Source organism: Erpetoichthys calabaricus, chromosome 5 (assembly GCF_900747795.2).
Source record: "Erpetoichthys calabaricus chromosome 5, fErpCal1.3, whole genome shotgun sequence".
In the NCBI taxonomy this organism is placed as follows: domain Eukaryota; kingdom Metazoa; phylum Chordata; class Cladistia; order Polypteriformes; family Polypteridae; genus Erpetoichthys; species Erpetoichthys calabaricus.
The window spans coordinates 36134815-36149972 of record NC_041398.2 but is presented as its reverse complement, the minus strand read 5'-3'; the positions used below and the strand labels follow the sequence as shown (position 1 = coordinate 36149972).

The 15158-nt window shown below is 35.7% G+C and overlaps 1 protein-coding gene across 5 annotated transcripts in view; it reads left to right on the top strand.

Annotated features, from left to right (window-relative positions):
* The window catches only part of slc4a11 (solute carrier family 4 member 11), a 221203-nt gene that overhangs the window by 107368 nt on the left and 98677 nt on the right, over positions 1-15158 (top strand). For all 5 annotated transcript variants that reach the window (XM_051928228.1, XM_051928227.1, XM_051928229.1 and 2 more), the window contains one exon: positions 9499-9627. In XM_051928228.1, the coding sequence (XP_051784188.1) occupies positions 9499-9627 (129 nt within the window). The remainder of the gene's footprint in view (positions 1-9498; positions 9628-15158) is intronic.

Genomic DNA, 15158 nt, shown 5'->3' with positions numbered 1-15158 from the left:
TCAACAAGTGTTGCACATCTATGTTTCTTGCCTGCTTGGCCAGCTCCCAAATACTCTTCTGTCTCTTTAAAACACTATCCTATTATCAGTCCTCCTAATTCAGAAAATCCAAAAATCTGATTAGTCCTCAAAAGTCTCCACTAACTTTGATGCCAGTGTTTAGACCTAAACTCCCTTGATACTGTATATTGTCACCACTATTGAAATAGGTAATGTATGCTTGTAAAAAGACTGGTGTTTCTGAGTGAAAGCAGGTCTGCAAGGTACAGTGGAACAGAATTAATTTACATTACTATAATAGCTGATGAATGACTTCAGAAAATGTCTGCTTGCAGTTATTGGTGCTAAATAGGATATAAGCAGTTATGTGGTCCAAGTAGGCAATTACTTTTCCACTTGGGTCAATAGATATTAAATCATTTTGTCTAATTTAGTAAATTGAAAAATATGAGCATCTTTGTATGTTTTTGCTCAGTTTTATTTTACTTAATAAGATGTGTCACTGAGTAGTCTCACTGGGAAAACGTTAACATTATTGCCACTCTGAAAAGTAAAACTATTAAATTAAGAAGGCAGCAGCTCAGGTCAGGTGAACTGAAAAAAATAACATTTTACATTGAGCAGCATGGAAGTAAACTTCATTTCATTGAATTTATTTTTAGAAATAATTTATTTTGCTTGGGTGGTGTAGTGCTGGGGCTTCTGCTTCATTGATCTGGTGTCATGTGTTTGAATCCTGTGCTTCAATAGCGGTCTGTCTAGAGTTTGCAATATCTACTGTTGTCTGCGTGAATCTTCCACCAGGTACTTTGTTATAATTTCTATGTCCCAAATACATTTAAGAGATACTGAATTGCTCGCATTAACAAGGATATGATGATATGATATGAGTAAATCCTGTAATGGACCTGTACCTAGTCTGGCCTCAGACCCTGAGCTGTATTAAATGTGCTGAATATATTATTTTGCTAAATTTTTAAATAGTCATAAAGGTCTAAGGCAAAGTGATAGATAGATAGATAGATAGATAGATAGATAGATAGATAGATAGATAGATAGATAGACATCTGGGACCATGTGTTTTTGTATATGTTATGTGTTTATGTATACTGTACATATATACCGTATATGGCACAAAGTTGTTTAGGTACAATTTAAATACTATGAGCAATTTTACTAACTTAACACAGTTTTACTGCATCAAGAAGAAAACAAAGTTTGTAATTTTTGTAAAATGTGATGATTAGGCAGCATTTTTAGTGACACCACTTCTGCAACTTAGACATCCAGGGGACTCAAAACATTGTCAAAAAAGCATAAGGATATCCAAGGAAATAAAAAAGGACTGATTGATTGGTGGATTAAACCTAATAGGTACAATGTCTTAAAAAATAGTACTTGCATAACAATTTATTTGAAAATATCACACCTTTTCTGCCAGTTCTTAGCAGTACAGCACCAATGATTTACAATGCAAAGCTTGGGAAAGGAGAAAGGAATCTCAATGCCTTCATTTATTATCCTATGTGAAACGTTTAAAACTTGCATTGCATTTATTTTTGTCTTACATTTTGCTCATGACTACTTACTCGCTTCACAGACCTCCTATCTAAATGCCATGAAAAAATTAACTCAAACACTCGAGACATGCTGTGATTGATTTATTAACCAATACATAAACACCAAAGGTTTACTGTATCTTGTGTGAAACATGTATGCTTTTTGGTAAGATTTTAGCATAGGCTTTAATGCTTGTGATAGCGCATTTATTAGTCCCCTGTTGCTGTGTAACACAAGGCATTTCCTAAGGTCTTACATAGCAGGGAGTGATTAATAGATGCACTATTGTGAGTTGTTGTCATTGGTGCTTAGTAGGTCTTAATAAGATCTAATGAAACATTTCTTGTTTATTATGGTGAGATAATAGACTAATAGATATATCCAAGTAGTCCCTACTCTGTAATTATTAATTGCTTTTCTTACAAAATATAGGATAAGAATTGGGTTAGTGCCAGTAATTATATAATAAAGTAATTAATCATGTAGTAGGTCAATCAGGGAATCTTTCAAAGCACTATCACAAAACAATTATGAAGAACAGGCAAAGTCTCAAATGGCGAGTAGTGAATTTTGAGTTTTATCATATACTTGCAGATTCATATCACCGGTGTCAAATAATTTGTGGTGAGCATTGCTGCCTCACAGGTTAAGGGTCCCAGATTTGATTTCAGCTTACTGTCTTTAAGGAATTTGCCAGTTCTCCTGTTGACCATGCTTGTTTCCTTTACATTGACAATCCTATTAAATCAGTCATCAACCCCAGACCAGTAAAGGTAGGTTGATTGTTGACTCCTGTTTGTCCTGAATAATGAGTTTGGGCACACACAAGTCTACCAAGTTTAAATATTGTGTCTTGCTCCCAGACACTATAATGGCATTTAAAATGAATTAGTTAAATTATCACTCAATCCATAAAGCTAACATTTTTACTCAAGATGCTTTATAAAGAAAATCAAACTGCATTTAATACATTTGAATGATTTGCAAGAAATTTCAGTTTACTGGGAAAGTAGTCTTTGGCACACTATGAACTTGTTTGATATTTAGAGTATAGCTACAGTATATAAGTAGAAACATTTTAAAGTTCCAAGGTGGCATATGAAAAGGAGGAAATTCAGGAGTTGAATGAGAATCAGAAAATTGAGTGTAGTTTGGTTAGGGAAATACTGAGAGCAATAGTTTCAAAAAGTTTACTTCAGGACTCAATTGATAATAAAGTATCTATCTATCTATCTATCTATCTATCTATCTATCTATCTATCTATCTATCTATCTATCTATCTATCTATCTATCTATCTATCTATCTATCTATCTATCTATCTATCTATCTATCTATCTATCTATCTATCTATCTATCTATCTATCTATCTATCTATCTATCTATCTATCTATCTATCTATCTATCTATCTATCTATCTATCTATCTATCTATCTATCTATCCTCTGTGTTATTCTTGTCGATAACCATGAACGTTAGTCTTGGGTGATTCTTTATGTTACTGACTGCAGATAGTTTTCCTTTTAACAGTGACATATGACTTTGCTCATTTTTGCATAGTTTGAGTTAAGCATGAGTACACCCCCTACCCCAATATTCAAATAATGACTTCAAGGAAACTCTTAAATACCTCCAATTTTATAAGCAGAGAATAGTACAATTTGGAAAATTTGGTAGTCTGAATTGTTCTTGTAGGTTTGCGTAGTCCTTCTTTAATCATATTAAATTTACGTTTTCCAGATAGCCAAGTAGCTCTCATTTTAACAAAGCATGGGTTAAAAGAGAAAAATAAATTATATGTAGAGGGCATTTAAGTGCAATAAAATATGTAAAAGCAAATACAAAAGTATCATTTGCATTTTCTAGTATGAAGAAATAACTAATTATAAACCCAGGACACTGACATTTACAAAATATATAGGAACATAACACACTTTTTAATTTTAAAAGAACGATTATGCATCTTAAGAGTAGATGTTAAATAAGGAGACCAAAACATAACTGGATAAATAAATGGTAAGACTCTGAGATTGTGGAGTTCAAGGAACCTCACTGATGGAAAGAATCTGCTTCAACACAGAAAAACATTTCTCTTTACTAAAAACGCTTCATATTCTTTGATTTTATTAGCTATGACTTCCTTGTTTGTCTGATTGAAAAGAAAGAGACATCAGATATGTGACCACTACATCCGCATCCAATTAGTGTAAAGAGAAGTGAATCTCTTTGGTTGGAGCCTTACTTGTAAATTTGTATTATTACTTCTGTTCACTCTAAATGTTAATTTATACTTGTTTTGAATTCTTGTTTCAATTTTAACATTCCTTTTACCATTAACTTACTCTACTTATACCGTACCATATTTTGCTACGTTTCCTCCTTTGTCATTCAGAATCTCTAAATTAGATCCGAGTAGTCCTGATTATTGCAGAGGCTAGATCATTCAACACCATGGTCATTGTAAAAATGTCACAAGCAGTTTGTTTACATTACTAGTATTGTTTTGGAACATACAGTATTAACATGCTTAGGATTTATTCATGTACACAGCCTGTTAACTGTGCCATGTCAGCAGCCAACAACAATTGTTCTGATAGCTGATAGGTCAATATGATCAGGTAGTCTTTTGTCAGGGTTATGATTCCTGTTAAAACCATCACTGACTGCAGCTTTCAGCATAAGAGAGAAATGTGCTAATGATGTGCGTCCATAATATTTGTGAGTTATCAAGAACACATGCAACCACTTTGCCTCTGTGCATATACACTAGTGATCAAATTTAGAGAATAATTTGTGAAAATGTTCCTTTCAAATAATCGGGGGCTGTCACTATTCAAAATTTAAAGTCATAGTAGCTGTATGTATAATTACTGTTTTACTAGAATGGTTTTAAAGCATAACCAAGGCAGAAAAGTCATTAAAAAACATTTCATTTTGGAAAACTGCAGTTATCAAAATTAGAGAACTGTTACGGCAGTATTGTAAAAGAAGTCTGCAAATGCATTTTGGCAGTTCAAAATTAATAGAAAGTGTAGAGGCCCTTGCTTTCAATGACTTTGACACATCTTTGCCCACAGGACATGACCAATTTCTTGCACTGCTCTGATTTGATTTTGTTCCATTCATCCTCCAGCGGTTTCCACAATTCCGTAACTGTGGCATGTTTCTTTGCCATAGCTTTGCTGCCAATTATCTTTCAGAGATTCTCAATTGTTTTCAGATCAGGATTCTGGGCTGACTATTTCATCATTTCAATATTCTCCGCTTATAAGAATTGCTTGACCCATTTTGAATGGAACCATATGTTGACACACATTCACCTATGTAGCTGTATGAAAGGTGCATCTCCCACCACAGAGAACACCCCCCACACTACGACACTTTCTTCTCCAAACTTTACTGACTTCTTCACACACTTTGTGTTCTTTTTTTCCCAATTTGATGTTGAACATATTGTTTCCCATCTGCCCCAACTAAATGAAACTTTTTTTTTGATAATGAAATTAACTTTGGACAAGTTCTCCTCAGCTTGCACAACATGATTATCAGCAAAGGCTTATGGAAGGCTTGGTCATTGCGGAGTGGGCCTAAAGTCCCAATTCTTTCAGAAGATGAGACACTGTATTCTGGGACAAGTTTTTGCCTTGTTCAGCAATGAATTGGGGTGCAATTTCAGCTGCAGTGTTGAACTGATCCCCCCTGAGAGTCTGTGTATCATCCTGTTTTCTCTGTCACTTGTCTCACAAGAGACCGGCATTTTATCAAGACTTGAATGACTTTGTTTCTTGTACAGCTTCAATATTTAAAAATTTAAACTTCTTTTCTAATGGCTGAGAAGGTCAGCACATCAGCCTTCATCACCCTAGAATGGCTCACCATTTTTCAAACTTTCTAACAATGTTGACTAATCGGTTGGTGTTGCCTGGTATTTCAAGATATTACCAGATTAGAACCAGCTGTTAATTAGTACAACTCATTCTCTAATTTCAATTGCTGATATTCTTCAATAAACTTGTTTTATTTTGTGATGTAGGATAGTTTTCACTGATGAAATATAATTGCAATATGTCTCTTCTATTTATGTTGAGATAACATTTGATTTGGATAAAAAGTAACTTTGTACAGACAGTCAGTCATTGTCCAACCTGCTATATCTTAACACAGGGTCACGGGTGTCTGCTGGAGCCAATCCCAGCCAACACTGGGCACAAGGCAGGAATAAACCCCGGGCAGGGCGCCAGCCCACCGCAAGGCTCCCACTCACACACCCAGCACACACCAGGGACAATGTAGGATCGCCAGTGCACCTAACCTGCATGTCTTTGGACTGTGGGAGGAAACCGGAGCACCCGGAGGAAACCCACGCAGACACGGGGAGAACATGCAAACTCCACGCAGGGAGGACCCGGGAAGCGATCCCGGGTCTCCTTACTGCGAGGCAGCAGCACTACCACTGCGTCACCGTGCCACCCAACTTTGCACATTACTTTGTAAATTCCAAAAATGTAATTTGTTCTCTAATTTCTGATTGCTAGTATTAATCTACACAGTTGCAGAGGCAGTTTTTCAGCAAGGCTGACGAGGTATATGTCTGGATCATCTTGTTTCTGTGTAGTACTGATTTCATCTCTCAGTTTTTATCTATGTAGTGTCTGCTCGCTTCACTTGCCTACCCCCTGTCCCCCCTCCCTGAGGTGCGCTGTGCACCAGCCACTTTGTGTCTCTGCCACTCGCGTTGTGAAGAGGGGGGCTGAACGCACGCTAAGGAGATGCGGTCGCTCCTTCGAAACCCCCTCTTAAACAGTGATACAATGGGAACCAAATACATTTTTTTTACCTCCTCTTTGCTCGATAAGCTCCTGGCTTGCTGCTGCTGCCGTGCTGCATGATCTGCATGTCGCGCAGCGCTTCAAACATTTAAAATCCTGTATAGCAGCTGTCCTTTTGTCTCACTGCCTTGTCTCGCGGGACGTTAAAGTGTCTCCAAGAAAATCACGTCTCGTCTGCTTCCAAGATTTTTTTTTATAATAGGTAGATATGATGTAATTCTCAATTATTAGTGCATTCCTGTTTTTTTTTTTTTTTGTTCTTTATTTCGCCTTATACAATTTCTTGTATTAGGAATTTGGTAGTTTTCGCATACCCCTTGGGGTCAGAGCGCAGGGTCAGCCATTGTACAGCACCCCTGGAGCAATTACAGGTTAAGGGCCTTGCTCAAGGGCCCAGCAGAGTAGGATCTCTTTTGGCAGTGACAGGGATTCGAACCAGCAACCTTCGGGATACCAGCACAGATCCTTAGCCTCAGAGCCACCACTCCGTCAGTTGTTGAGCACAAACTAATTGACTGTGATAAGCAGAGTTTTCTTCTTTTGCATCTTCTTTGTAAAATGTTTTCCTTTATGTCTGGTAGTAATGCCACAAGATAGAATGTGGTACTCTGGCTCAAGCCTTTGGCATCAACCAAGCTGACTAGAAACATGTTTTGTTCTATCACTGTACACACCCTATGAGATGTTTGTCTTGTCCTTTAATACATTGCAAATGTCCCGCTGTGGCATTACAGCAGAATGTTGTATACTGTACTTTGCAGGGAATTTCCTCAGCTTTTTCCTAAAATGCTCTCAAGCCAAGCTGTATTTAGCATGCTTCGTTTTTGCAAATGCATCTATTCCTCTTCCTGGTGTACTGTAAAGTGAGCTGATGTTTAGCTTAAATACTGCTCTCATATATCTGCTTAAATGATCAACATGTCTGAAAATAAGGTCTGTATCTGACATTGTAATTCAGAGTAAGTAAATACATTTTTCAGTGCAAATCATATAATTGATAATTGTTTTTAATCTCTTAAAGTGTATGTTTGGTATTTTTCAAGTCAAAGTTATTTCTTCACAAACATGGTATACAGGTATATGCATTTGCCATGTGAAATGTTCTTGTAAATTTAAGCGATTTCTATATATTTAAAAAAATATATGGCCCGACACTGTGTTTTACAATGAACCCTATAGGACATGGGGCTCCAATAAAAAAAAGCATAAAAAGTTACTGAATTTACAGTGTTCCAATAATATAACAAACTTCTTCCTCATTTATTACATTATGTATTTTTGGCTCTGTTGTTTTTCGATTTTTTGCTAATGTCTTTGACTTTCAGTTTTGGCATTACTTTTAGTAGCAGGATTCTTTTTGATTTTTAATAATGAATTTCTGCCTTTCTTTTGACTCTTCCTTTGGAAGGCCCTTTTGTGTCATCTCCTGCTTTTTAGTGCTGTTCTTTTGTTTTTTGTCATGGTGTTATTTTTTTCAAGACAATCACAATAACCATACTCACCTCCATTTGTACTTTTCTTCTTGTCCATCATATAAGATGTCAGTTCTCAAAGATATTACAGTGCACTCCATTAAGTTCATGGTTAAGTTGGACTGCCTTCAAGTAACAGTAATGTTCATGGTTGATGATAAAGAAATGAGTTTTCTCACCTATATGGTACAGATGACACTGCAAGGAGCTAATAGTACCTTCTTTACCAGCAAATAACATCTTTCCTTTACTCCTCACTCTCTACACCTGTGACAACAAATATAACACCAGGTCATGTCACTTGCAAAATTCTCAGATGATTCTGCACTTATGAGGTGTATTGATAAAGGGGATGAGACAGAGGAGAGGAGTCAGCGGGAGAAGTTATTTTTTGGTGCAAAGAGAGTTGTCTGCATCTTAATATCAGCAAAACCAAGGAACTGCTTATTGACTATCACCGCACCTAAGAGTCTGTATGTGATGGGTCACTGTTCAAGGAGTGGATGCAGAGGTGATCCACTCCTCTAAGTACTTGGGGGTCCAAATTAATAACAGATTGGACTGGTCTTGGAACACAAAGGAAATATATAAGACAGGGTCCCATTTCGTCACATTATTTCAGTACTTAAGATCTATGAAGCCAAAGTGACTATCTTACAGTCCCTAAAGCTTGCAATTAGAGAGTGGAAAGCAGATATTAAGCTATTTAACACCAGAAGCTATGTTAAAGCTGGTAGGATTTCCATCAAGTTAGGAATATTCCAAGGAAACTCCTATTCACCACTGATATTCTGTGTGTGGCTAGTTAAGCAGACTCACATGCTAAACAATGGCACAGGGTTTGGGGCTTAGTGCTCTACCAGTACAGCTTTGGAATCAATAACTGAAAAGAGCAGGAATTAGACAGGAAGACGACAAAATTACTAATAAAAGCTGTACATGATATACACATTTCTAGAAGCAGTACTGGCTTTGATTTCATAGAGCTAGAAAGTGTATATAATAATTCATTTTATAATAATGGCAATAATAAAAATAATAATGAATGCACGTTCTTTTCCAGACTGCAAAACAAAGAGCACTTCATTGATCCAGTACACCAGCCAATGATTCTTTACAGTAACCAAATGTTAATTACCCTGTTCTTGAACTGACCAATCAATTAATTAATAATTCAAACAACCAGCAAATCAATCTGCCATTTCACCATCCAGCTGCTAACAAAAATCACAAAATTATCAAAACCTATTAAAAAAAAACAAACAAAATCAAATAGCAGTGCTCTAACCAATCAGTCCTTCCCTAAATTAATGAGTCTATTGAATACTCACGTGGAACTATTGGACCTTGGACCTTGCTGGTAAGAGACTGCAAATTAGTGTTCAGACAGCAAAAGCTCATTGCTGAAGTGATCAGCAGCATTTTTTATTCACGGGAGACTTCTGACTCCCAATCTAGGCAGACATTACCCTTTTGCTATAACATGTAAATATGAAGAAAGAAATGTTGACACTTGATAATTCTCTCTGTTCATGTTACTAACTCAGCTTTACACAGTAGTTTCTGGGTATTCAGTAGTGAAGCTGTTACTGGTGCAGATGCAAATAAACATATTATACACTGTTTGCCTTTTACCAGAGTTCCAAGATGGGGAATCAGAAGAGAACTGTCAGATCCAGGAGGAAGGAGCAGATTCACCTATGGCATCTGAAGATAACATTCAGTTTTTCATTACTGTTGATTCTAAGGTGCAGCAGGGGAGTGGTGGTAAGTGTACAAGAATGGAATTAAAATCGCAAGTGTGTCTCTTTGGGTTAGTGAGGCTTTTCTAATAGGACTCTGAAAACTTTTAATTTCTTTACTTGACGGCATTTATATCACTGTATATCTTGATTTTACTCTGTGTGGCCTTGTATACTGTACTATATGTATTTTGTGTGCATTCTTAAACTCCATTATTTATCAAACCTAGTTCAGTGTCATTTCATAGTACTGCGTACAATGTAGGAACCAACCATGGCTGCTGTGGCATTCAGCTGCCAACCATGCTCACACACTCACCTACGCATCTTCACAGTGGGCCAGCTTAGAGTTCATTAATCTAATGATCTTTGACATATTGAAAAAAACATGAATGCAAAGAGAAGAATCCATACAGACACCAGAATGTTCCAACTACACACAATGCCTGGACCATAATTTAGACCCATAACATTGGATCTATGAGGCAGTACTTAATACCTATTACACTTCATGTCTCCCATGCATAAAAGTATGTAAATTAAGTTTTTCTGTATATCAGTGAGTATATACAGTACACTTTGTGCCTGTGTATATGTAAATGCAGAAGTGTCTCTGAGTATGTTAACAGAATATCTTAACATATGTATGTGTGTGCATGTCTGTAATATACAGGTGGAATCAAATTTTAATGAAGCTCATGGGACCATAAAAATATTTTGTTGTAACAGAAATTTTGTTATAATGAATATAGGGAAAATATGTATATACTATTGTGACCTGGGCCACCGACGATTCACCATCTCAAACTGCACCATAGCTGCCCTCCTGCATCTGGTATAGTAAACCAAGTGCATGCCAATCGGCTGTCCTCTGTAGGATCAGGCTTAACATGTAACATGCTTGTTGCACAATGTTTACAACATTTAACACTCGGCACACTGCTCTTCCTTGCACTCTCCTGATCTCTCTTTTCCAGACCATGTCTGCCACAGTGGTGATTCCGAGCTGCTGGTGTCCTTCTAATCTGCAACTTCTAACAACACCTATTTTGAATGAAGTCTTGAGAATGTTATCTGTCTTCTCTATACAATAATAAAGTACCTGCATTTTCCTTGGAAACCTAGATTCACCTTTCATGACTCTCGTGACCCAAGTTTGACAATAACTGTATAAAAAAAACCGTAAAAAAAATTTTTATTTGAAAATGAGATGTTAGATGTAACTTTTTTTTTATAGAAATACAAGTATGAATACAGAATAAAACGAGATGTTAGATGTATTTTTTTTTGTAGCAATACAAATATGAAAATATGAAAATTATATATTTGATGTGTTTTTTTTCTAATAGAAATACAGGTCTGAATGCAGAATGAAAATGAGATGCTAGATGTAACTTTTTTTTTTAAAAAGAAATACAGGTCGAAACATTAGATGAAGATGAGGTGCGATTCCGAATGCTTTCGTCATGTAATTTTTCTTCATTCCAGAATCAACTTCTTCCAGGATTGTTAATTTTTCTTTCAGCGTAAACTGACACTGCTTCTCACTTTTTTTGTTCATCTCAAAGAAAACTTTGAGAAGCACTATTAAACTCAAGCAGTACAGTATCTGTACACAACACAACTACCCATGCAGACGCTAGGTGGAATAGAATTTGGCAGTGTATGACATTGCATCTACACTCTCGCCAAGACTGCCGAGACTGGAAATTTCTCAAAAAACTGTCTCTTTCTTTGAGACAGCCTGTTGCAGGGTTCTCGAGATTTAGCGCAGAAAGTGTAGGAGCGGCATAAAGTATTTTTCATATCACATTATTATCTTAGGTGGCCATTTTGGTTGAAAAAACGTTCATTATACTGAAATTTACATTTCATTAAAACAAAATTTGTTTAACGTGATGTTGTTCGGGCCAACAAAAAGTATTTATTATTCTGAAAATTTCATTACTTGGGTATTCCCTATAACAGAATTTGACCTGTATATAGTTATGTGAAGTGTAAATGAGAGTTTATTTGGTTCATTATTAAAGGAAGCTGCCAGCATTTATATACATTTATATTTATGTGTATGTATTTATAAATGAATATGTGCAGTCCTTGAGAATGATTGTGAATATGTACATGAATGTAGACATGCTTGTAAAAGTATGAGAATGTGTATATACTGTATGAAGTGTAATCCAGTATTATATAAAATGTGCATCTATTATGACATTTATGTTTTTGAGTTCACATGGAGTATACGTATATATACAAGTATTATGTGCAAAGTACAAGTACAATCTGGACACCTGGATGCATTTTTATGATTAAGTGAATCTGAAAGAATAGATAGATAGATAGATAGATAGATAGATAGATAGATAGATAGATAGATAGATAGATACTTTATTAATCCCAAGGGGAAATTCACAACACAATGTAAATATATATATATATATACATATATAGAATATGTACTGTATGCAAGGATGTGTGAGATATTCATTGGGCTTTGGTACATTAATGCATAAGACTGAAATAGGTGATTCTCCAGGAAATTTACTGTAAACAAAGGTTAATATAGGACTGAAAGTAGTAGTGACAGACCCACCCAAGCAATTTAGATTTAAACTGAAATAACTGTATGGAAGTTAAGAAAAATAGAAAATATTTTCCAGTACCTCTCTAGTGAAAAAATAAACAGAAAAAAGTGAAAGAAATAAAAAAAAATCAAAAACATGGACGAACAATTGAAGGTAAACTTAAAACAGCAAATAAACAAAAATATTATTCTTAGTATTTTGTATACAACTAAAAACACAAATTAAATTGAAGACTTGTATTTCTTCTGGGGCCTTATTTATAAAGCTTGTGTATGCACAAAAAGAGGCTTGAAATGCCTGTATGCAAATTTCCACACAAATATTTGGATTTAAAAAAGTAAACTTGACAGGGGGACACGCGTACAGCAACTCAGATCCAAGCATGTGCATCACCCAAGATCAAGTCGGAAAATGCAACCAAAGAGGGAAAATGACTACTTGCATGCATAATACAGTATATATTACCAAACCATTATTATAATGTGCGTTAATGTGAAAAATATATTACACCTTAAAAGTGTTGTATATGATATACAGGCTGTACTTTAGTTCCCTTTTAATGCTGCAAATTTCAACTGAAGAACTTTTTAGTTTATTGGTCAGTTTATACCAGCTACCTGTTGTCTCTTCTCATGAAACTGGCCGACAGGTCAGGAATATCTCAGCCATCAACTGACTGGTGAGGCGCTACGTCCACTACACCACTTTCATATTGTGTAGATGCACATGCATAAAATATTACGTGTTTTTGCCAGCATAAAAAGCAGCATCCGGTTTTCCACTTGGAATCAAAGCACTTTAATGCACTTATATTACAATAAGGGCACCTAACAAGAAGGAAGCTTTTATTTTTTTAACTGTTTGCCTTCTATTAATGCACAAGTCATCTGACATGCCAAGATGAGACCTGGGTCAACGCGTGATTCATTTATTTTGAGACAATGTTGCTTTGAAGGATGTGATGATACTGTACATGTTGGCTGACTTATTGTTTATGTAACCAGCTGAACCCTCAGTTTTTCATATGACATGTATTATTCATTGTAACAAAAATCAAGTCATTAGATGTGCCAAGTGATAGCAGCTACCCACTCAGATGCTGACACCTTATGCCTTTCCCTGACCTCCATAATGCACAGGAGGGAGTCTACAGTGTCATGATCCTGCACTCTCAGTTGCATAGTACAGCCAGATAACTCTTGAATGCAGTTGGCAGGCTGGGAGGCTGCTGTGCCAGCCAATGGAGTTCTGCAGCATTGTGATTGCATATGTATGTATGAGGTTTATTAGCATGCTCCATATATGAACGTTTCAGGGCAGTGTTTGAGGTGTGTTCACATATGCACATTTATAAGGTGATTGTGATTTACAAAGAGTAATTGCACAGAAATGTGTGTACGCCAGGTTTTATAAATCTGATTTTTTATTTTGGCTTATTAATTTTCCTCTTTTTTTGACATGCGCTTTTTTTACAGTCGGATCCATGCAAAGTTTTGCAAATGAGGCCCCTGTGCTTAATATTATTTTAGAAATAATACATAAAGAAATGACAGATGCAATTTATAAAAATCTTCCCCAACAGACTTGTTTCAATTCTTTGAACAGGCAATGGGAAATTAGCTAAAAGCAAACCATGTAGCATGCACTAGTTAAGCAGTGTAGATTAATTAAGCAAGAAGATATTGACATTAGCAGTGATTTAAATTAATCATAAGATGGGTACTGAAAATCAAGAGCACAGATTATAGGTTTGTTATGTGTACAGAGTATAGTGACATTTTCCACTCTCCACTGCCATGATTAGTAACTATTATTAGCTTACCTCAAAATTTCTTATTCCTTTTCCAGAAAATCTCAAATTTGATAAAGTTAGTTAACTATTTATTGCATTACATTTACATACAGTATTTGGCTGATGCCTTTATCCAAGGTGACTTACAACATTTATGATAATAATTGGTTTCCTTTCTTTTGGTTTTCCAAGCACAGACAGGTCAAGTGACTTATTCGTGGTCACACAATATCAGTATTAGGATTTGGACCCCCAAACCACAGGTTTGAAGTCCAGAGCCTTAACCACTACACCACACTGCCACATTAATATAAATAAACGTTTATGAAATTTACAATTAATGTAAACATATGAGGAATTTTAAATATTGAGGATGCAGAAAAAAAAGTAAAACATACCAAGACTTAGGCAGTTTTTCAAGCAGGAAAGAATACTTGGGAAATGTGTATTAATCCATCCAAGTCCAACAAAATGTACTAAGTGGGACTGATTATTGTAGCAAAACTGGAAAGAAGCTGGGAGTTACCATAACACAAATTCTTTTTATCCAGGAAATTCACAGTGGCCGAAATGCAAATAAAATGTTACTATTTTGTAAAAAAATTTGAATACTAACTAATGATTATTATGCTCACACTATGTAAAGCTCTGTTGGCTGGCATGTGACTGTTTGGAAATATTCTTGGAGAAACTGAAAAAAGTTGCTAAGGATTCAGTGGCCTGGTCTGTAGAGCTTTGCATGTTGCCACCATGACTATTCCCAAGAGTGTAAATGAAGTGAAATGACTACATAGTCATTAAGTAAAAGTGTGTGGATGGTGTATTGAGACATTTCACTTAATCACTAGACAGTCAAACTTGCAGAATTAAACAATCTCCTTTCATTTGTAAGATTTCTTTTGTTTTTGTGCAATCATCATGAATATATGGTAGAATGCTTTTTACTTTTGAAATTGTATTAGTATTTGTGTACAAGCATAATATTTGTACACAAATTTGCATTTGTAACAATGTTTGAATTCCTCAGCAGACAGGCACACACACATATATATATATATATATATATATATATATATATATATATATATATATATATATATATATATCTATATATATATAGCGCTGCTGCCTCGCAGTTGGGAGATCTGGGGACCTGGGTTCACTTCCTGGGTCCTCCCT